Genomic DNA, 22,721 nt, shown 5'->3' with positions numbered 1-22,721 from the left:
GACTGAAAATAGAATATCTTATTATTTAAAGCAGTGTTTCTCAAAGTGGACTGTGGGTTCCTTTAGGGTGTCTAAATTGGCCCATACAAGTCAATTGGCCCATACAAGTCTGACAGGGTAAATGGAAGCAAACAGGCTAATTTGGTTCTATTTGTATACTGTCAACTTTAAGGGGAGACCTTGAAATTTGAACGTTTGAGAAACACTGATTTAAAGTACATACTAAACTGGTATTGGAGTCAGATATTTACGCATTGTGCAAAGATCTGTATACTTTTAATAAAAGAACATTTTACCAAGGTCAATACTATACATTTTTACAAACAATATCTGTCAAAGTAAAATATACATACGTGTACATAATAAACATTAAGCACTTGGATATAAAATGTATATAGCATTGTTTTTAGGAAAACTACAATGCGATGTCCAAAACTTAAGAAATGTCACTACAGTCAATTGATGAATAGTGCCACTGCCTGTCATCCCAAATCAATGTACAACATAAGCTTTCATCTGTGTGAAATGTAAACCAAGAATATTTTCTGTCGGCAACGTTGCCACAACTGATCTTTCCTTTTGAAATTCTATTAGGTCCATTCATGATGATTTTTTTCATCTAATAACCAGATCCATAAAAGAACATAAAAGCATAAACATAACAGAATGCCAATGATGGTTCCATGGTGACGGGGTGTTTAAATGGAAAGGGATCCCTTTTCTTTTTCCGGGTGTACCCTACCTGCCATTGCTGTCAGAATGAGTCTGACATTCTATCAAACTGTAGGATGACAACACATTTTGACTTGAGCATCTGTACATTTACAGACTATGCACTCAGGAACGTGTTTTGACGCAACTACCACATCTGCCTACTAAAAGCAAACCGTGCCACATTATTGCAATATCTGTCAGCTATATTAATCATACAAAAATACATGTACTCGTGTCAACAATGCTGTTCAAGGATCAGTCAGCAGTGTAGTTGAACTAGGCTGTCAGATCTGAAACTATAAAACTATGACTGGCCGTCCTCATGAAATGTGCAGGTCCTGCCCTATATACCGTATATATATATATATATATATATATATAATTTATTTTTTAACTGTAGCTAATTATTATCCACCCTTTTTTCTTTCGGTTTAGTTAAATGCCAATTTACCCTCCCCACACATTTCTGTTCACACTGCTATCTCTGTCCTCCATTCAACACGCTGACAAGCACTCCAGCCCGCTGGAGTGTCTAGTGCAATGATACAAAATCACTCTACAGCCAATTGTGTTGGTACAGTATATAGATAGATGCTCAGCTGGGTGCACCGCGGTGGATTTGATTGAATCTCTAGACTGTGCCACCGGAGCACCAGATACTGGAATATTAAATATAATAGCAACGCATACTGGTCTATGGCTGCCCTTACTTCTTCAGAATACTTATCAAAACGTAGCCTCACGTAGCCAGGCTTACTCATCTGCGAAGTGAAAAGCCTGGTGACAATATAAGGCAGAAAGCGTTCAACTTCCGCCGTGAGAATTTCACCGGAAGACTGCAACGCATGACGTAACTTCCGTTAAACGCAGGACTTTCGCCACTTCCGCTAGAACCAACCGGAAGGCATATTGTCTACAGGGTGATCAAAACTTGGGAGAACAGTCTTAGTCAGCTGGTCCCTGATTCAAACGAGACATCTTGAAAGTAGGGATGGGACGATATGAAAATGTCATATCACGATTATTGTGAAAAAATAAATCTCGATTATTATCGCGATAATAAGAATCCATTATCCTGGGGTTGAACATTTGCCAAAAAATGTGATGGAGAGTGAAAAAAAGACTGTATCAAGTACGTATATTATAAGTACCTTTTACCAATTATAGAGGGTTTAAGTTACCGGATATGCAGCTCAGCAAATAAAAGATGAATTGATCCCAGTGCATGACGGAGCACGATATCACGATAAATTAAATCTTCGCGATACGATTATCATGAGTGTTTTTTTATCACGATAAACGATAATATCACATATCGGCCCATCCCTACTTGAAAGACATACAGTACATACATACACGGACATTCACACAAACCAGTGTCTCCTTTTGCATGAATGTAAGCAGTAAGCACACATGCATGGGCACACCCACACTGTCACTCAGTGCATTCAGCTATCTCCGTGCCATCTACAAGCAGTGTGTGGATGATGCCGTCTCGCCTCTTTCCACTGCTGACAGCCTTGATGCAGCAGTCGTGGTTGCCGAGGGTGAAGTGCGTCTCAGTGCCGTCTTCCACAAACTCCCCCTTTAGAAACGGGTAAGAAAAATAATTAACTTCTGATAGTATTGTCCTCCAGGTTCTCCAAGTTCTCTAGAGTATTTTATTATAAGATCCAGATCAGCAGAGCCTGATTTGGCATATTTTCATCCTGTAGGAATAAAATGTATGAATTCCTAAACTGACAATTACACAGAAGTAAAAATTCAAAGTCACACTCAAGTCTCACACTTACCGCAGTCTCCATCTTTTGCCCATTACACCAAATATCCATAGTATCTTTCTCTGTGAAAAGAAAAGGATAAATTCAGTTAATAACAGACAATGAGAACACCACAGGATATATAAACAACAATTTAAGTTATTGTTGCTCATGTACTACTTTGGCATGGACATAAAAGACTTTTACCTCATCCGCGTATAGTAGTTATAGTAGTAATAGTGTAGCAGCCTAGTTCTAATTGTGACTGTCCAAGATGCTGGGCACTGATCATAACTCTGCATTTGCATTGTTACTTTAAGCAAATATCTTAAGGTCAATGTGAGTTTCGTGACAGCTTTGTACAGCTTTGAGTACAAATGGAAACAAGCCATAGTGCTTCATTGTGTTTAAAATACTCTTAGCAGACCTTGTATTGAATTGTACTTTCCTGTGCTTGTTTTTGCAAACTGTGAAGCATTGAATCAATCAATCAATCAGATATGCAGACAATCACCAGGTTAAGTGGGAGTCCTTTCCTCATTAGTGGGCTGAATGTTCTTCTCCAACACACCTGACAGATGCTGTGCAGCGACCGCGTATTTCCCGGTGAACTTGTGCGCAAAGGTGGGGGCTGATGGGCAAGGAGGGTCGCGAGCTTATGAGAAACAACTAAAATAAGACCTTAAAACCTGCCGAATACAGTTGCGTGCATTAACACAAGATGTCGATAAAGGAAATCATTAAATGGAAAACATTAAATTAACTTCTGTAAAGCCTACTAAGCCTTAAAACCTGGCGAATACAGTTGCGTGCATTAGCGCAAGATTAGATGAGGATAAAGGAAATCATTAAATGGAAAACATTAACTTCTGAAAAGGCTTCTAAGCCTACACTATAGCCTACTAAAAACTAGTGAACCGCGATCTTGCCACACGTGAATAATTGTGGTTGTAAACAATAACACAGACAATGTAAATCCTTAGTCTAGTTGTGGGAAGAAAAGGATATCATCATGGCCCCAAATAACTTTTAAATATCTTGCAATTGGCGACGAGTCTACTAAATCGGCAAGAGTGCCTCTCATTCTCAATACATAAAAAGGCTAAGCTATAACCTCTCCATCATCAGCAATAGTCAGTGGTGCGTGTTCCCCACACTCCCAAGCCACCGTTGCGCTTAGGTTCACCGGGAAATACTCGGTCGTTGCTGTGCAGGCAAGCAATATGTGAATATTCCATCATCAGCTCCTGAAGGTGCCTGCATAGCCGTTCTAGTATTTGCCTTTACCCACATATTTATTATATACGTGTAGGTATGAATGATTATTAATTATCAAAAATCTTATTGTGAAAATGTTTTGTGAAAGCACCAATAGCCCTCCTCCAATATTGTTGTGTATTGTTCAAGGTATTACTATTTGGTCAAAAATATAGTTCTATTTGATCTTGTCCATATCGTCCGGCCCTACCTTAAACACTGCCAGTGAATGTGTTTATCATAAACTGTGCATACAGGCTACACAGAAAGCAATTACACTGTTCATTACTGTAGATTGATTTAGCACAGTCATAAGTCTATTTATTACAAGCCAGGTTATGTGATCAGATCATCAGTATAATGTCTGTTACTATACTCACAGGGACTGAACCAAGGTGAACATGGTAAAGGCCTGGGCTTTAAGCTGCTAAAGAGATTAGCCTAAACATTGACTTTACATCAGTGCCAACATCAGTGGGTAGTCATCACTATGCAGGTTCTCTACTCCAGTGGTTTGCAAACATTTTCATGTCAAGGACCCCCAAACTGATGTATATTTGGCCATGGTCTTGAAAATATTTGCTACATTATTCAAATCAGTCACAATCTGCCTAAAAGTTTCAAAAATATCCGATCTACGAGCTTACAACGCATTGCAACGTTTTGTAAGCTTCTAGATCTGATTCATAAAATAGGGTTAAAGTGGTTCCTCATTTTGCTGAAGACGCCCCTGCATTGGACGACTGCGAGAACACTGATTCATATATTTTGAATGACTAAATCCAGTCACCACGGCTGACAGACTCAAGTCAAAACCACGTCTCTCAGTAGCTGGATGACGATTCATGCTTACTGTTCCCCATAGGAGGAAAAACAGCCCAGGTGTGCATGATGTGTAGAATGAACATACAAACCCAGACATGCTTACCCAGGACCACCCTACAGTCGATACCGTCCAAGTTGAGCACCCAGGTACTGGTGACCTTTGACCGGTTCTCCATGTACTTCTTCAGGCTTTTCCCGTTGATCTCCAAGGTGTATTCATATGCAAAGCCGCTCACCGCATCGATGTTGATGGTTGCCTTGGTGTCTGCGTTGCCCACGTTGAAGGTCTCCTTACCCACAAGCTTGAACATCCAGTCCCTCCGAATGAGTTCCTGTTACACAACATCAATGTGGCCCGAAAGCTTTTGTTAAGACCCGAGGTCGATTCTACAAATACATTGCTATAAAGTGTTTCTTCATTAACAGGGGTCTCCCCTTCTCTTCAGCGGTTTAGTAAATAGGAATACCAATTTAATCCAAACAGGAGAAAAACTCCAAGTGAAATTTGTACTGATGAAACAAAAGAATGAGCATACAAATCTGGTTCTCTCTCCTGATCTCCCGATTGGATGTACTGTACCTAGTGGAGAAAGAAATGACTTCTGGGGATTAGATTGGATGAGACTGGCGTCACCCCTGAAAATGTACTTTAAGTTTACTACTATAAAAGAGAGATGGGGAAACTCCTGCTGCGGAACAAAATAAAAACAACTTCTTTTAACCAAGAAATCACATTCAACCACCTTTAACTCAACAAAAGAGATTCAGTGGCCCATAGGCTATACTGCCACTGGCATGAGACTGACTGACGCTGGCGCATGGTTTGGTTTGGTCTGACAACTTATTGAAGACTAATGTACCTTTCCATCAACATGGATGACCCTCTTCCCAGTGGTTGTGCCATGTTCAAACTCTATGCGATGCACTCCGTCACTCAGAGCCACCTCCCACACGCCAACCAGGTCGTTAGACATCCCGAGCCCTCCAACACCTGCTTGGGTAGACACCAGACACACGCACACACACTAATACAACTATGTGCACAACAACCAATGGTGTAAACGTGTACATTTATTATACTGTACTTAAATACTTGAGTATTTCCAATTTCCAATACTTTTACTTCTACTCCACTGCATCTCAGATCCAAATATTGTATTTTTACCTCGCTACAATTTTTCGAAAACTTTAGATACAATAGTTACTTTGTAGATTTTGCTTATTATTACAAAACATACATTAACCACTTCAACCCTATATACAGTTTGGCCATTTGAAAATAGCCTATACAAGCGATGCAATGCATTGTGACAGTGAGATTGTAGATCTGCTATTTTCAAATGATTTGTATTTAAAAACTTGAAATTGCAAAATGGGTACTTTTAATAAGTAAATTTAGATTACTGCACTTTTACTTATAGCAGAGTATTTCTACGTTGCAGTGCCAGTATTGATACTTTTAATTGAGTCAAAATGTGAGTAGGCTACCTTTTACATCAGTAGCCTACGTGCATAATAACTAGTTGATTTGTTAAATGCCATGGTAAGCTGTACTCTTTAAAAAGAAAACGCTGGTTGTAACCAGCTTCCAGTTTCTTTAAATAATAGCCTACGTTTCTTTTTAATCAATGTTTTAGTCCATTTGTATACTGCCTTTCACTATAAATCCAGCCTGCCCTCTAATAGCAGAGGCTGCTCTAACTATCTAGAGTAGTTCTGTAAGGTTGGTCATGTTAAAAGGGAGCAAAAGAAACGCTACATTTATTATGTTTGAATCGAATAGATTAAATGTGCAGAGATTTCGTTAGGTCTGACAGACATAGACAGGCAGCATTAGAGCACCCTTGGCCCACCATGCACTTTCCGGTGTCCGTGTCTTGCATACAACATGAAGTAAGTAGCCGCAGATTAGCGCAGCAGTGCTTTTATTTTTGAAATCCCTGAACCGGACATCGCCGTGTTTACCAAGGTTCCGCTTACTGTAGCTACTAGTAGCTCAACCTAGCCTCTGGCTAACTAACTACACACTGTTAACTGTTGTTAACCCTGGCACGCAAACTAGCATTTCAATGTCTTTGCAATTACCTTAGTGGATTAGTGAAGTCAGTCCACTCGATTAGTTTAAAACAAATACGTTTAGAACAGCGGTCGGTCCTCTAAATGGTATGTAGCTTTCTTTAGCCAAACAACGTAGGCTTTGCTGTTACTATGGTAACATGAGATTTCTAGCGACGCCCACTGGTGGAGTCATTAAGCCAAAGAGTCAAATCATATACCATAGGTCAAACCATTATTTATAACGTTTTTATTATGCATATAGCCAGGCCTACTGTAGTAGGACACTGTTCCCCAAAGAGTTGGCCAGGAGTCAGACTCAGGACCCATCTGTGGGTCGCACGCAGACAGATTTGTATGGGTCTCTTAATTTTGTGTTCCCTATTTTGTTTATTATTCAAAATATTTTTCAAAAAGCATTCCTGAAAAAAGCTATTTCTTTTCTCATGTTTTTAAAAAACGAAATTCAATATATTTTTTCAGTAATTTCACGAAGAAATCTAAGAAATTCCATAAATTAGAACACAAATGTATAAGAATAAGTGAAATAGCTGATCTAAAAGCTCACAGCGTGTTAAAATGTAACAAATTTCACTGAAATATTCACATTATTACTTACAAATAAAGGTTATACTATGTATTAGGCAAGTAATAACAAGTGTTCTGTGTTTCTTTCACAAAAACACCCTAAGATGAAGTGCAAAGGAACTATAGACATTATTAAATTAGACTAACTACTGGAATAGAGAAGAATACAAAACAAGGTAAAATACAAAGAGTAGCTCAGTAGCTGCAGCACCCTCTATAGGTGCAGGTTTGAAAATTAGCTAATGGTAGACACCGCATTGATTGCGCCTGAGTTGTGGTAATCTTTTTTTATTTGAATTCTATTGGTTTTATTTGAAATTGATTATTTGTGCTTTGGACTGAACAAATTGTTGAATAAATCCAGTCAACACCTTCCATAACTCAGGAAAACCATATATTTCACCATACACTCAAGCAAATCCTAACATAAAAACATTATAAAAGAGACTGTGTGCATGCAGCCATTTATGAACATAGAGAAAAGTCAAATTCACCACTTCCTGGTTTTGAGAGATCAAAAAATCTGATTATTGTTCGAAAAGAAAGACAAAAAAAAAACTGTTTTACAAATGACCTGAGTGACATGTGAACTCATGTTTGCAGATGAAGAAAGGTTATTATGGAGGCATTTTAACCACATGTAACATGTAAATAGATATTTATAACTTTGTTATTGTTTATTATTAATTCTGTACCGCAACAACATAATTGCACTCTTAATATGTACACAAGATGTAATGATAGAAATTGTGAATCTTGAATGCATACAATCTTGATAGCACACAGCCTGTGTTGATGAGATGCTGGCAAAAGTCAGAAACTAAAAGAATGGAATGCATGTGCTGCACACTTCACCTCCAGTGAATGATACAAAAATGTAAAAAAAAAAATCTTCTTTTTTTCTTTTTCATTAAGATAACAAGTGTGCTGCTCACTCCTTATTTATTTTGCACATTCTGTTACAATTTCACTGACCAGATCCAGACCCCATAGTGCAAAACCAGTTCAGAACAATCAACATAGTGAGTCATATATTTGATATGTAACAAAAGCTGAGCAATGGATAACCTAATGTACTAGCAAAAGATGCCCATCAACTAATTGGTCATTTACAGCAGTGGTTCCTTAAACTTTCAGCTCGAAACCCAAAAGAGAAATGAGACGTTTGCCTGGGACCAAACTAGTGAAAATAGCAGATCTACAAGTTTACAATGGGTTGTAGATCGGCTATTAAACATTTGTTTTCTAATTTATGGAATTTCTTTAAAACAATGCTTTATTTTAATTAAATTACTTATATAAAAAAAACATAGATTCATTTTTAATTCATGAAAATCTTGTTTTTTGAAAATGTGTTGAAATAATAATAAATAAAAACGAAATATAGGAAACAAAAAAATGTGTTTGGGCCCAGTGTTTGGGAACCAGTGATTTACAGTGTAACAGATGTGTTCCTAGACCCGAGGCTTCCTGTGCTACCCACAGAGCCCTTCTTCTTATAAGCCACCAGGAGCCTCTTGCTGACCAGGCCATGTTTGCAGAGAGCCTCCAGCAGATGGTTCCGGAATTTCTGGCCGACGAAGGCGTACAGCACAGGGTTCACTGCACAATGTGTGAAGGCCATCACCTGGGTCACATACAGGACCACGTCCACTCTGTTGTGAATGTCGCACGACTCCGACCCGAGTGATCCTCCCCGCAGGAGCGTGTCTATCAGGACGGTGATGTTGTGTGGGAGCCAGCACAGAACAAACGCCAGTACCACGGCTAGGATGACGCGCATGGCCTTCTGCTTTTGCATGGTACGCGCGCGAAGCAGGGTCCCCACCGTGTTGCCGTAGCAGAAGACCATCACCGCCAGCGGCAGGAAGAAGCCCAGCGTGTGACGCATGACGCGCACACTAATTCGCCACCGATCGTTGCTTCCACCCGTGAGGTTTTCGTAGCAAATCTGATGCCCGTCGTCCCACATCATGACCTCCCTCTGAAGTGCCACTGGCAAGGAGAGCAGGCCCGCCGCCAGCCACACCACGCCACAAACCAGCCCCACCAGATGACGCCTCTGAGGCAGGAGCTGCGTTGCCTTCACGATGGCAAAGTAGCGGTCCACGCTGATGCAAGCCAGCAAAAAGACGCCCCCGTAGGTCGAAGCTTCCTGGAGGCCTGTCAGGAGCTTGCATAGGACGTCGCCGAAAACCCAGCCAGAATGAACATAGACGGCCCAGAAAGGGAGTGTTAGGCAGAATAGGAGGTCTGCCAGGGCCAGGTGCGTCAGGTAGATATCTGTGGAGGTTCTACGCTGCTTCCCCATGGAGCAGACCACATACACAACCACACTGTTTCCTAGCATGCTGAGGACAAACACCACAACGTAGGTGATGGTCAGGGCCACGCTGCTCAAGTCCCAGATGGATAGGTCGCAGGGGGCAGCCAATTCCTCTGCAGGTGAATCGGTTGCATTGGACTCGTAGTCAATGTAGTAGTAGTATTCCTCCGAGCCCATTGGCAGAAACTTCCTTAGAATAAGAATAAAATAATAACATTGAATGCAGAAGTAGTAACAGCAGTAGAATTAACCAGTAAGACGCCTAAGGGCGAGAAGCGACCTCGCCCTTGCACAGGACGGAATTTGCACAGGACGGAATTCATTATTATATATATTGGGCCAGTTACCCATATATGGAGATCCCTGATACCTATATATGGAGATCCATGTATATGGAGATATGGGCATAATGTTTGGACCGCGGTTCTACAAAAAAAATGTTGTTTCATACAACTGTACATTGTGCAAGTACAGTAATGGAAGGGGAAGCAGCTAAGAACATAGGCAAAAATCTGAGCTATCAGCCTGCAAAAGTTGGAACCAACTGCTGTGAGACCCCAGACATGCATGCTTAAGGCCTGTCCATACTTTGACCGAAACCGCCGTTTTCGGTCAAAAGGTCCTTTTCAACTATAAAATGTAATTCCTCGAAAGTTCTGGAATGCTTTTTCTCCGAACAATAGTTCTGAAATTTGCACAACAAGATGTTGTCACTCGCCGAAATCAGGTTCGGTGAAACGGCAAACGTGATTGGTCGGTTGGATCACGTGTGTGTCTCCGACCCCCGTCACCACCCTTCCCTACTGTACACCCCTACACACATTGTATTTCTCACGCCGTCATATCACCAGCCGTCACAAAGTGGAAAACTGCGTCAACTTCGGCCGCGATTTGAGCAACAAAAAAGGGCTTAAAATTGATTAGATGCGTCGTATCAAACTCCCTGTAAAATGCAACAGAATACAGGAAATAACATCTACTCTTTTAATTTTTTTTCTGGGGGAGGACCCCCGGACCCCTCACCAAAATGATCCACAGTATAGGTTATTAACTATACTATATTCAGCCTGCGAGATAAATTTGTAAAGGCAAGGAAGCGGGTTCACAAGAAGACGAGTGGTGACGCTTTTCCCCGAACCCTCCGAACAGGAGCGAAGTATGAACATCCGACGCTTTTTTTTCGGAAAAGATAAAAAATAAAAAAGTGTATTTTTCTGTCAAAGTATGGAGAGGCCTTTACTCCGTTACTTGCTATGTGAAAGTCCTATGACGTCTATGACGTCTGACATCATACATAGTTACATACAATCCCTTTTATGCCCATATCCTTGTCTGTAGAACCAACGGTGTCCTGTGAGACCCCGGACATGCATCCGTGCGTGTCAGTATCTGTCTCTCAGTTCTTGTCCCCTTTTATGGCCATATTGGTTGGATCGGCGGTTCTTCTGAAAAATGTTGTTTTGTACAACTGTACATCAGGGATCTCCATATATGGGCATACAAGGGACAAGGACAGAATGTGATGTCACAATGTGATGTCACAGATATCCAGGGTTTGATCTTTGATGAAGTGATGTCACAACGATGTGATGTCACAGCTATATATGTTACTGAAGGAAGGACATACGGACAAGACTTGACGGTTCTCATAGTTAACTGCGATCTACGGTCGCAATAATAGTAGATATTGTATTAATGGTACTAGCCTATTAGTATTTTTGTACCACTGAGGGCTAACAAAATGAGCGTCTGCAAAGCATCATCATGTACCTTAAAAATGCATTACATCTGATAATACAGTGGCGTTAGTTCAGAAAAAGCTACGGTATGGCAACATGGCGCGCGTGCAAGACACCAGCCATGTTGCCATACCTTAGCAACAGGCATAATCAATTTATTTTAAGAAATAAATAAAAAATCCCCCTGTTTCTACGGTTTCTCGGGCTGGATATGGCAGCCTGGAACGTTGTTCAAGTGCAGCTAAACTTGGAATGTTTGTGCCACAATTAACAATAATGAATTGCACCTGTGCAACCTGGGAATATACCATTCTGTCAAGATGGGGAGAATACAAGTGTGGAGAATATAATTATAATACCTTGTTAAAGTGAGTCAAAGAGACATTCATGGATTTATATTTAAAAGTAACTTTTATTTGACCCCCTGGACCCAGGGTATGGCAGCTGCATACCCCTGCCATACCCAATTGACGCCCCTGTGATAATATATGGAATATCCACAAGTTTCCCCGGGAGTTTACTGGAGACTATCAAGACCAAACTTCCGGGTTTAACAGCAGACATACAAGCTCACGTCGCGTGGCAGATGCAACCCGTTGTGAGCTTGTAAATCGGCGGCGGAAGCTCGGTGCAGACGTGTGCGCAATGCACTATGGGGCGTTGGAAACTCGTGGATATAATTTGTAATTCCAAGAGTAACATTATATGTACTCCATATCTACTATATACAATTACAATTACAATCACTCTTAATCCAGAGCAACATACAACCAGTAAGACTCCCTATAGACATACAATAAGCTAAGACAGCACAAGTTAATAGTAATCTAGGGCTGTAAACATCAGTAGAATAACCAAAACATCTATATACTATGCCGTATTCTAATAGAAACAAATATTCATTTGTTCTTACCTGGAGGTCTCAAACACTGATAAATGAACGAAGTAAAGGTTATGTCTCCTCTTTCCTTGAAATGAATACTGATGGAATCAAAAGCTAGCCACTTTATAAGTTATCAGGGGCGTCACAAGGGGTAGGAAAGTGGGACTGAGTTACCAGGGCCCAAGGTGGAGGGGCCCTAGTAACTTTAGCTATTGAAAAATAGCAGATATACAAGCTCACAGCGCGGCACCGAGTGCCGCGCTGCGAGCTTGTAGATCTGCTATTTTTGAAAAGTCGTGAAAACGTGCGCAAATCTTTGAATATATGTATTTTTAAGTGAACATTTGAAACACAAATTTTGCTTCTGGGGGGTCCCTGGAACTAAATATTTTGAGATGAAAAAGTTTGAGCATCACTGACATGGAAACATAGGTTTCTTGGCACACATTTTCACGATTTAAAAAAAAATAGCAGATCTACAAGCTCGCAGCGCGGCACTCGGTGCCGCGCTGTGAGCTTGTATATCTGCTATTTTTCAATAGTTAACATTCATGGGGGGCCCCGCAGTGAATCCTTGTACCCAGGGCCCAGAATTTGGTGTGACGCCCCTGTAAGTAATAATTGTGGTCACAGGAAATCTTTTTTTTGGTATGATATGGAGATATGTGCGGAAGAGCAGAGCAATGTTATCAATTATTGTGACACAGGATGTTTGCTAACCCACAGATATGATCTGTAGAGCCATGGGAACAGGTGTTTTTCAGCCTCAAAAGTGATCACCATCTTATCTGCTTTCAAATGTCAAACTGATTATTTTCCATACAGTGTGAAATGTTTCTAAATGTGAGCTCTCAAGTTGCCTCTAAGGAAGGATTTAAAAGTGATGAGAGAATGGAAAAGAGGATGAAACAAAAGAATGCATACAAAATATCAGGGCGACTGCCCATAAATCCTACATCTCATTAGTCCTACATCTCATTAGTTCTAATTTGGTTAGGGTTTGGGTTAGGTTTAGGCATAGTTTTACTGAGGTTAGGTTTTAGGTTTAGGCATGGTATTCAGCAGGGTAACATTGCAGTGTCTGTGTCATGTGCCTAGTTAAAAGTGAAATATAGAGCATTTGGTATAAAGTCCCACTCTTCATATGCATGGTTATGGGTGATAAGCATGATGGTTGCTATAGGGTGTGCCAAATGTAGTTCTAAGAGCGGCCATTTCTTGGGTAAACACAGCCTTACACAGGTGTTCTGATTAGACTATAACATTAGTTCTATGCAATCAAACAATTGAAACACCTGTGTTTTTACCCAAGAAATGGCCGCTAAGGACTACAATGACGTAGCCGCTGGCACACACTATAGGTCAAACTAAACTGTTCAGAAGTAGTGTCATATCTTCTGGTATCTATTGTCTGGCTGGTATCTACTGTCCGGCTGTGGTCAGAGAAGCAGTGTGAAAAGGTTGTGGTGTCCTTGATTATTGTCTCAGCCTTGGCTACACACCACTCCACACATTTTATTTGCTAATATTGTAGTAGGCCTATGTTTTGCTCACATTTGAAAATTACAGAGGCTAGCTGAATTGCATGAGTTGCAAATGGCCTTTTGTAGTTAGAAGTTTGGCAATAGCCTTGTGAGCCAGTTTCTGTTTAGGCAACAATAAACAATATGAGAATGACTAAGTCAAGTAGGAGGTAATCTGAGTTCACAGAAGTTAGTGTCAGATAGACATATAGACATTGACCACAAGATGTTCTACCACACATTCACACAATCACACATCTTGAAACATGCTCAGCATCTTGACAATGTTCTGACCCATTATTGTCCAATTTGCAATGGAATATTACAGTATGTACTATGAGATAGAGATTATAAAATGGTAAATGGTGCATTTATATAGCGTTTTTAATCCAAAGCGCTTTACATAGATTGTGCATTACATTCACCCATTCACACACACATTCATACACCGGTGGCGGAGGAAGCCATGCAAGGCACCAACCTACTCACCGGAGGCAATTAGGGGTTCAGAGTCTTGCCCAAGGACCCTTCGACATTATCTCAGGGGGAGCCCGGATTCGAACTGGGAACTCTTCGGGATTTATACCCTTCGTGCTCTAATACCAGTTTCTCTACCCCTGAGCTATGCCGCCCCATTATGTACTGGTTGATTCGTCAGGCCCTCAATCTACGTAGCCTACGCTTTTTGAATTTACTGAGAGACCTGTGGCAAAAGAGTTGGGCCTGAATTATACGTTGTTGTACAACAATGTCACACACAGCGTTGTTGTGAGCTTAATTGCTGTTTCTGGCGACAGGATTTAAATGAAGCATTAGGGGATCTTCTGTTTGTCAGCCATCGGCTTTAATTCATACGGCAGTAACTTATGTGTCAGAGTAGTTCAGTTGCTAGAGCACACTCAGTATATGAGTAGCATGGCTTAGATTTTGCAAGTTGTAAGTGTGGTAAGTATATTGCGCACTAATGGTAGGTGTTGCGCTCCACCTCAGCAATCCATCTCCCAGGGGTCTAGCGCAGTGGTTTTCAAATAGTGGTCCTTGAGGGGATTCCAGGTGGTCCCCAGCTAAATGAGGGAGAGTTGGTAACCAAATGGACCCTTATAGATCTTTAACTCTTGAGACTGGACCTGTGTTAAACATCTGCATTACTTAATTTACCAGAAGTCTACACAAATAGAAAATGCAGAAGAATTGTTATTTTTTATCACGTTTGCCTTGTTATCTGGTATCACATCAGTAAAGCATGGAATTGTGGACAAAATCTTATCCAACGACAACAACATATTCAAAGTTTTGGGTCTGAGAGGCTAAAACTCATCATTTAGTGGTCCGTGGCTCAACTGCAGAATAAATAATGAACCTTGGTATAAAAAGGGTTGAAAACCACTGGTCTAGCACATTGAAATGCATGGGAACAGACTCCTGCGTTCTCGGCGGATACCGTCAATAAGCGTCTCTAACCTTCTTACAACAAGGAGAAACCTTATAGTTCTTTGTTTTTCAGTTTCATCGTCTTTACCCACTCTCATTGGATGAAACACCTCTTTTTACACTATATTGCATTTGTTCATTTTTTATATATTATATTTTGGGCACTTGAATAAGAAATCACAGAAAGGTTGATTGAGATAAATCTATGCTCAACGACAATCTGTGGATGAATGTGTAATGATGATGATAATAATGTATTGTTATTATTAAATACATTATTGATATAGTATTATTATTATTAAACATTTCATAGTCTCACTCTCAACACAGCTCTCATTACAGATAAACTGTGATTTCTCACCTTCTATGCAATGGACAGTATACTTTTTCCAATATTTGCCCACCAGAGGGCAGCAGTCACTCTTGATTATAATAAGTGACTATATCTGTAATTCTCAAGAAAAGTTGCATCATAAACATTATGGACAATAAAAACATTATTATGAACACAATTAATGCATAATGTTTGCAAGAAACATCACAAATTAAATGTCAACTTATCTAACTCGAGACATGACACAACATGACTTGTGATGCTTAGGCTACTATTTGTTCACATGTCTTCATGGGTAAACATTTCTTTGCCATGTGATTCATTTGCATTTCCACTCATGATGATGAAGGGCTTTGCCATCCAAAAGAACTTCATCTTCTAACATTTTGTTTAGATTATTAAATGATCTTCCGGTCTTTCTCTCTCTCATCGGTGGAACAAGTATTACTGCAATGTAGAAATAGGCTACTCGATAAGTAATAGTATAGGCTACTTAAGTCTGAAAAACTTTACTTGAGTAAAAGTATAAAGGTATTTGTATAAAAATGTACTTACAAAAAAAGTACAAAAGTAGAAAGTACTCATTATGCAGAATGTCCCGTTTTCTTTTCTTTTTTTCATGTATAAAAAAATGTTTTGAAAAAAGCTGATCTACAAGCTCACAATGTGTTGCGATGCATTGTGAGATATTTTCAAATAGACAAAATGTATATAGGGCTGAAGTGGGTAAAACCTACAAAGCAACTAGTAATTCATGTTTTCAAATAATGGAAATACTCCACTAAAAAGAAGGAAAAGTACCTCAAAATTGTACTTAAGTACAGTACTTGAGCAAATGTTCTTAGTTACTACTTAACACCACTGCTCTCTCTCACTCACTCTTTTCGTCACTGTTATAGACAAGGAGGAAACCTGAACGTCTATAGGAGCAGACAATAAAGGTACAGCTCCTTTGTATGCAGCTTGGACAGGGAGGGCGATGATCTGTCATATTCAAAAGTTAAAGATGTGGTGTGTGACTTTACTAGACAATATTACTCACACACCACTTTGATTACCAGTCATTGGCCAGATTTAGTAACTACATCTGCTATTAACGACTAGGTGCTGTCATCATTTCAGCACGGCTGGAGAGCCTATCTCAACCAATTGCTTGGTCAGAGGAACTACAGTACCTGTAGTATAATATGAATATTTTACTCCACTTATGTATTTTTTTCTTTTTTGGGTACCACCAGAGGGGGTCTCAACTCTCAAGTACCACCAGTGGTACATGTACCACAGGTTGAGAACCACTGATCTAAAGAATGTCACCCCTCTTTACAACAGTTACCACTTGAACCCTAAGCACACGTTTTCACAACCCTAGAATTGTGAAAACGTGTCACAATGCCATGCTTGTGAGCTTGTGGAGCTGCTATTTTTGGTGAAGAGATGTATTTTTCCTGCCTGTAGCCTTTAAAGGTTAGCTGAACTCTGGTTTGGATGTTAGAGGGAAGTGGGGTTTACTGAGAGGTTGTCAAATGGGCACCTCCCATCACAGATGTTGCATTGAATTTGTCCTTCCAGAAGGCTCCTTAATGAATCTAGTGTCCCAGAGCCACTGCCTACACTCTGCACTTGGCACTAAAGCATAATTTACACTTGATAGTACGAATATAAACTCGACACAAAGAAAATATCACTCTACAAGCGCAATGCTATTTTCACTATTTGACATTCAACCGAGTAGGCCTACATAGGTATTAAGTGGTTAAAGACAACAGGCCTGCTTCTTTTCATAGAACTGTGGGCTGCAAGTTTAAGCCAAAAAGACCAGGCAGGTGGTGAAGGTCACTCATTCTCTGCCCCAACCCCCAACCCTAGTCACGCGTTCTCCCCTTTTCATTAGAATCAGAAACACTTACTAGGAGACTGATCCAATGCAAGATATTCACACTTTCAACAGTGTTTTTTTTTTGTTTGTTTTTGTAAAACTATCCATGACACAAAATCCAAACAAATTAAAACTCTTTTTAAACAAAAGCATGTGACTGAAGTCCGTTTTTGACCAACTGCATCCATTTTGTGGTGTTGAATGTCTCCAAAAAACAGGCATGGAATATTTGGGTGGCTCTGTTGAACAAGAATGTCTCATTGTCATGGCGACGCACAGACGCAAAAACATTTCAACCGCTGTAATCATCACAGTCTAGCCAGCTTCTCATCCTGGGGTGTTCCTTTGGGTACTGTAATACATTTATTTATAGAGCTAGATGCATGTTATTAACTGCTGCGTGTTGCACGTTCACCATGACTAAAAAGGTACCTTATATGTTTGTAATGTAATTGTATAATTGTAAATTATATAGGTATTAGGTGATGTTTAGTAAGTTTAGTTTAGTAACTATGAAAAGAATGGAAATCTCAAGTATAATATTAAGCCTACAAAAATGTATACAAACTAGAATTTCGGGCCCCCTTCGGGGGCCCTCAAATCTAGAGCTCGGGCCCCCTCCGGGGGCCCTCACGGTATACCAGCAATCAAATGGATTTGTAATGGGTTTTTGAGGGAAAAAAAATTTTTTTTTCAAAAAAGTTTTTTGAAAAAAAAAAAGAAGTTTTGGCCTAATTGTGTTATTATTATTACTATAATAGGCCTGCCAATGTTTTATTTTAATTTTTTCAATGTTTTCATTTTAGCAACACACACACACACACACACACACCCCTACACACACACACACACACACACACACACACACACACACACACACACACACACACACACACACACACACACACACACACACACACACACACACACAGACAGACAGTATGTTGCTGTGAAGAGGTGAGTGGGCCGAACTCTAGATGTGAGTGGCCCCTCTCAGAGCGGAGCAGAGGCAGTCAGATCATCTTGTCCATTGTTGAATCTGAAGCCTGGTTCCCGATAGTAACACAGACAGTACATTTGTAGCGGTGTAGGCTATTTGTATATTGTGATTAGTGGCTACTGGTGCGCAACACACATCAACAGGTCCATGAGTGTTCGCGTGCGCAAGCCACGCACTCACACAGGGAGGAGGCGACGCGACGGACTATTTTGCTCTCTCTTTTTTTCTCTCTCCGTCTATTCTCACAGCTCAAATGAGTGTGTGCACTCGCAGGTGCCTCTCTCTCTCTCTCTCTCTCTCTCTCTCTCTCTCTCTCTCTCTCTCTCTCTCCACGCGCTTCTGCACTGATAGTCTCTCGGAACATGCCTCTCTCTCTCTCTCTCTCTCTCTCTCTCTCTCTCTCTCTCTCTCTCTCTCTCTCTCTCTCTCACTCACCATGGCGACGGGGGGCGAATCAGCGGACGGCTGTGCCGTGCATTCTACCGACAGCGGAGCTAGCTATGAGTTGAAGTGGACGTAAAGGGGGCGTGTATGGCCTTCTACCGACATCGGAGCTAGCTATGAGTTGAAGTGGATGTAAAGGGGCGTGTATGGCCTTGGAAGTGGGATGCGGCTCTAAGAAAAATGTAATAGTAGATAATCCCTCATATAGGCTAGATCAGGGGTCTTCAACAGGGGGTCTGCGACCCCTAGGGGGTCCTCAGAGTTACTAGAGGGGGTCCTTCAAATCTTTGTGTGATAGAAACCTTTTTTCTCCTTTTTTATATTAACCACTTGAACCCTAACGTCCATATTCTGAGAACTTTAGCCAAAAATAGCAGATCTACAAGCTCACAACGCCTCGCAGCGTGAGGCGTTGTGAGCTTGTAGATCTGCTCTTTTAGGCAAAGAGGTTTTGGGTAGAGGGGAAAAAGAGCAGACTATAAGTACAGAGTGAAAGGCCAAGTTTTATAAGTATTGACGGTTCAAGTGGTTAAATATCTGAAAACACAAATTGACATGAATCCAAAATACACTGATGATCGTGCTGTCAAACGATGAAACTATATGGAATCTATGAAAAGGTTGTGGGGGTCCCTGCTTCATCTCTCTCTCAACTAAGGGGTCCTTGGCCTGAAAACGTTGAAGACCCCTGGGCTAGATGCTTTAGCCCATTCTGACACACAATTACAATAGGACCTCCCACACAGGGAAAAGGAACTTTGCATATCCAGGCCGCCCAGTAACCGGACGAGTGGGCACCTGAGAAGTGTGGGCACCTCAATGTTAAATTGGCTATTTTGTCCTTAATGTTAAAAAGGAAAAAAATAGAAAGAAATGTATCCTTTACAAACTGGTATCAAATAAAGCAAAGTATATTTGAACATGCTTGATTGAACATTTGACATTTAAGGTCTAATGTTGGAACTTGGAACTGCATAGGCAGTCATTATGGCACAACAATAAATGAACAATACATTGAAGGGTACATTTTTATTAAGTTATGTAGCCTACTTAAGTCAAGTGATCAGACATTTTGGGTTCCCATATTCCAGAAACAGACATGACATAGGATTGTATTGTACATGACATGTACCGTAACTAACCTGGTAATGGCCTGAAACCTAACAAAGAAGGTTTTGTATAGGTGAGGGGGTCAACAGTAGCGGCTAAATTTGTTTGGTTATCTATAAATCACCATGACTGGTGGTTCACATAAAATGGCTGTGCCTTGTCATTAGTCTGCTCAATAAACTCTTTGTGCATACCATACTCCAGTGGTCCATAAAGTTTACATTTCAGCCACTTTGTCTCTTTCTCTTATACTCTGTGAGTTACAATATGTGCAACAGTAGAATGACATTTCATTTCCAGTTTGCTGTCATTACTAATATCAAATAAAGTGAAGCCTGTAAGGACACATACCTTTAGGCTATATGTTACTATAACAACTTTTTCCAAGAATGCATTCTTTCCTCTTCTTGACAAAATTATAAACTAATCCTATTTTGCCTATAGGAATCTTTGTTTGTCAGATAATGATAGGCTACATAACCTTAGTGCCCTGCTGGTACAAAACATTGATGGCTTAATTGGTAATTGTTCTCTCATAGACGCCTTAGACAACAGGTGTCACTGACTGAACAGGCCTGAGTCGGTATTGTTAGTGTTTAATAAGTTCATTGCAATATAAAGGATTTTCCCCTTGGACAATAAAGACTACAAGTTGTGTATTTGCTTGAATAAAGCCTAACTGTACATTTGAGGTTTCATTTAGGTATAATTAGATAGATAGATAGATAGATAGATAGATAGATAGATAGATAGATAGATACTTTATTGATCCCCAATTCAGATATCCCATAGCTCATACAGGCATATTAGTTAAAAACACATCACAAAAAGAGGAGGGGAAAACAAAGAGTGATTGAGTGAATAAACATAAAATACATTAAAAAGCATTTAAAATGTAACCAAGAGGATCATAAAAGTCCTTTGCATAGGCCCAGAAAAACAAATTAGTAGTCCAGGTCTAGCAGCTGGCCATCGAATTAAAAAGTGTAATAGCGGAGGGAATAAAAGTGTTCTTAAAACGATTATTTTTGCAGGGCCACTAACGGAACATGTCCTTACGCTTGCTTTTCTGGCCTTGTAGGATGTTGTGGAGAGAATGGCTAGCATTGCTCATTATTATGGCCCTGCTCTTTTTGTTTGTGCATCTCTCCACAACCACTTCCAGTGAGTCCGGCCTCTCACCCAGAACGGAGCCAGCCTTCTTCACCAGCTTGTTCAGTCAGACATCTGCAAAGGACAGCACGCATTTAATCACCTGCAATGATATGTGAACTGAATATTCCAATTAGACTTGCACATACTGTAGGTAGGCCTTTCCTCTTAGTTTAATAATACAACCGTTTACTACATTGGGTCCAGTGCATTAGTTAATGGAAAGGCACGGTCACGGAACAAAGGAGTTTATTTTCTTTTACTCTACTGTCTGTTTGAAATGGACCACCCTGACCCCCAATCCTGCCTGCAGTGTTTGCTTTTGCTTTTGTCTGTCTGATGGCCGGAGATTAGCTTGTAGACACACCATAGGGATCTACAGGGCAGTTTCTTGGGTGTGCAGTTTGATGAGCAAACAGTAGCCAAAGTACGCAGCACACTTCTGGTTGTCAGTATCTGTGCGGCCACAGACAAGAGTATAATAAATGTAGACTTCACATGTCATCTGTCAGCTAAAAATGTGTTATTCTCTGTCGTTTACAGTTAAACATCTTAAGATATATTTAGAAAAGCAGTAATGCTCAAAACTCATGAGCATTACATTCACCCATTCACACACACATTCATACACTGATGGCGGAGGACACCATGCAAGGCACCAACCTGCACATCGGGATCAATTAGCCAGTAGCTATGCCCCTCCCCTAAAAGCTTTTGTCCAATGCTAGCTTAGCAACCGGCAGCTTGCCAAGGCTGTTGCCAAGGCAAACCTTGGCAAGCAGGAAGCTAGCATTGGACAAAAGCTTTTTGGGAGGGGCATAGCTACTGGCTAATTAATCTTGCTCAAGGACACTACTAACTCTGGGGGAGCCCGGGATCGAACTGGGAAACTTCCCTTTGCCAAGTGGCCACTCTACCCCTGAGCCACTGCAGTGTGGCCCAGCAGTCTGGAACAGGTTTGGTCTGTCTGACACCAAACACCATAATAATAATAAAATAATAATATAATATGGAAACCATTCATTAAGTTGTATCCTGATTTAAATGCACATTTTACTGATGCATATGGCACCTCTTTCCAAAGCACTTTACCCATTCACACAACAACAAAAGAGGAAAACCAAGGCAAGGCATCAGCATCAACTGCTCATCAGGAGCTGTTATCTTTACTCAAGAACTCTTCTTGGACACTACGCCAAGAGAAGCAGGGGATCAGGGAACTGGGAATGTTCCATACACCTTCTTATGTCCCTGCGTATTTTGCAAGTTTGCAAGAGCAAATGCCAGGTTCTTGGTGCCAGAGAGGTGGCCGACATACTAAAGTTACACAATATTGTTTTAAAGATGCTGGAAACAAAGGACAGCCTATAAAAAAGTACACAAACAATGTCTGTGTAAATGGACAAAGCGTAACGTTATCTTAAAATAAGTAAATGTTGGGTCAGGCTGAAAGAATTAAACTTAGTAACTTAGTAACCAGACTAGACCCCTGTACAACAGATTAACATTCATTGTCTTTTACACAAAGATGTTGTTGTCTGTAACAGGAGGAACAACATAAAGTATATTAAGTGGCTAAATAATTGCACTTGACATTTGGTTCATATAAATGGAATTATGAAATCCACTTTTACAAAATTCTTAACATTCCTACCAAAAAGCCTCTGAGTTAACCTCTGGCATTAGATGATTTGAGTCAACATC

The 22,721-nt window shown here is 40.4% G+C and overlaps 2 protein-coding genes and 1 long non-coding RNA gene across 4 annotated transcripts in view; 1 reads left to right on the top strand and 2 right to left on the bottom strand.

Annotated features, from left to right (window-relative positions):
- LOC308308325 overlaps positions 1 to 22,721 on the top strand; it is an 839,845-nt gene that overhangs the window by 305,561 nt on the left and 511,563 nt on the right. The gene's annotated exons all lie outside the window — the stretch shown is intronic.
- Positions 584 to 6,730, bottom strand: faima (Fas apoptotic inhibitory molecule a). 2 transcript variants are annotated; one of them, XM_080753026.1, is made up of 5 exons: positions 6,642 to 6,730; positions 5,417 to 5,547; positions 4,660 to 4,888; positions 2,508 to 2,557; positions 584 to 2,299 (listed from the first exon to the last, which is right to left on the bottom strand). In XM_080753026.1, exons 2-5 carry the CDS (start codon positions 5,528 to 5,530, stop codon positions 2,150 to 2,152), a joined length of 543 nt encoding a protein of 180 aa, XP_080609152.1. In that variant the 5' UTR covers positions 5,531 to 5,547; positions 6,642 to 6,730; the 3' UTR covers positions 584 to 2,149. The 2 variants fall into 2 exon arrangements, with proteins under 2 accessions (XP_080609152.1, XP_080609153.1); XM_080753027.1 differs by having other exon boundaries at positions 5,417 to 5,550; positions 6,642 to 6,719.
- Positions 8,632 to 9,702, bottom strand: cxcr2 (chemokine (C-X-C motif) receptor 2; the record flags this gene model as incomplete). The annotated part of the gene is made up of 1 exon (XM_080753477.1): positions 8,632 to 9,702. One exon carries the CDS (start codon positions 9,700 to 9,702, stop codon positions 8,632 to 8,634), a length of 1,071 nt encoding a protein of 356 aa, XP_080609603.1.

The sequence above is a fragment of the Nannobrachium achirus genome (genome assembly GCF_963921795.1).
Source record: "Nannobrachium achirus genome assembly, chromosome: 22".
NCBI classification, from domain to species: Eukaryota; Metazoa; Chordata; class Actinopteri; order Myctophiformes; family Myctophidae; genus Nannobrachium; species Nannobrachium achirus.
This window is presented reverse-complemented; position numbering and strand designations above follow the sequence as displayed.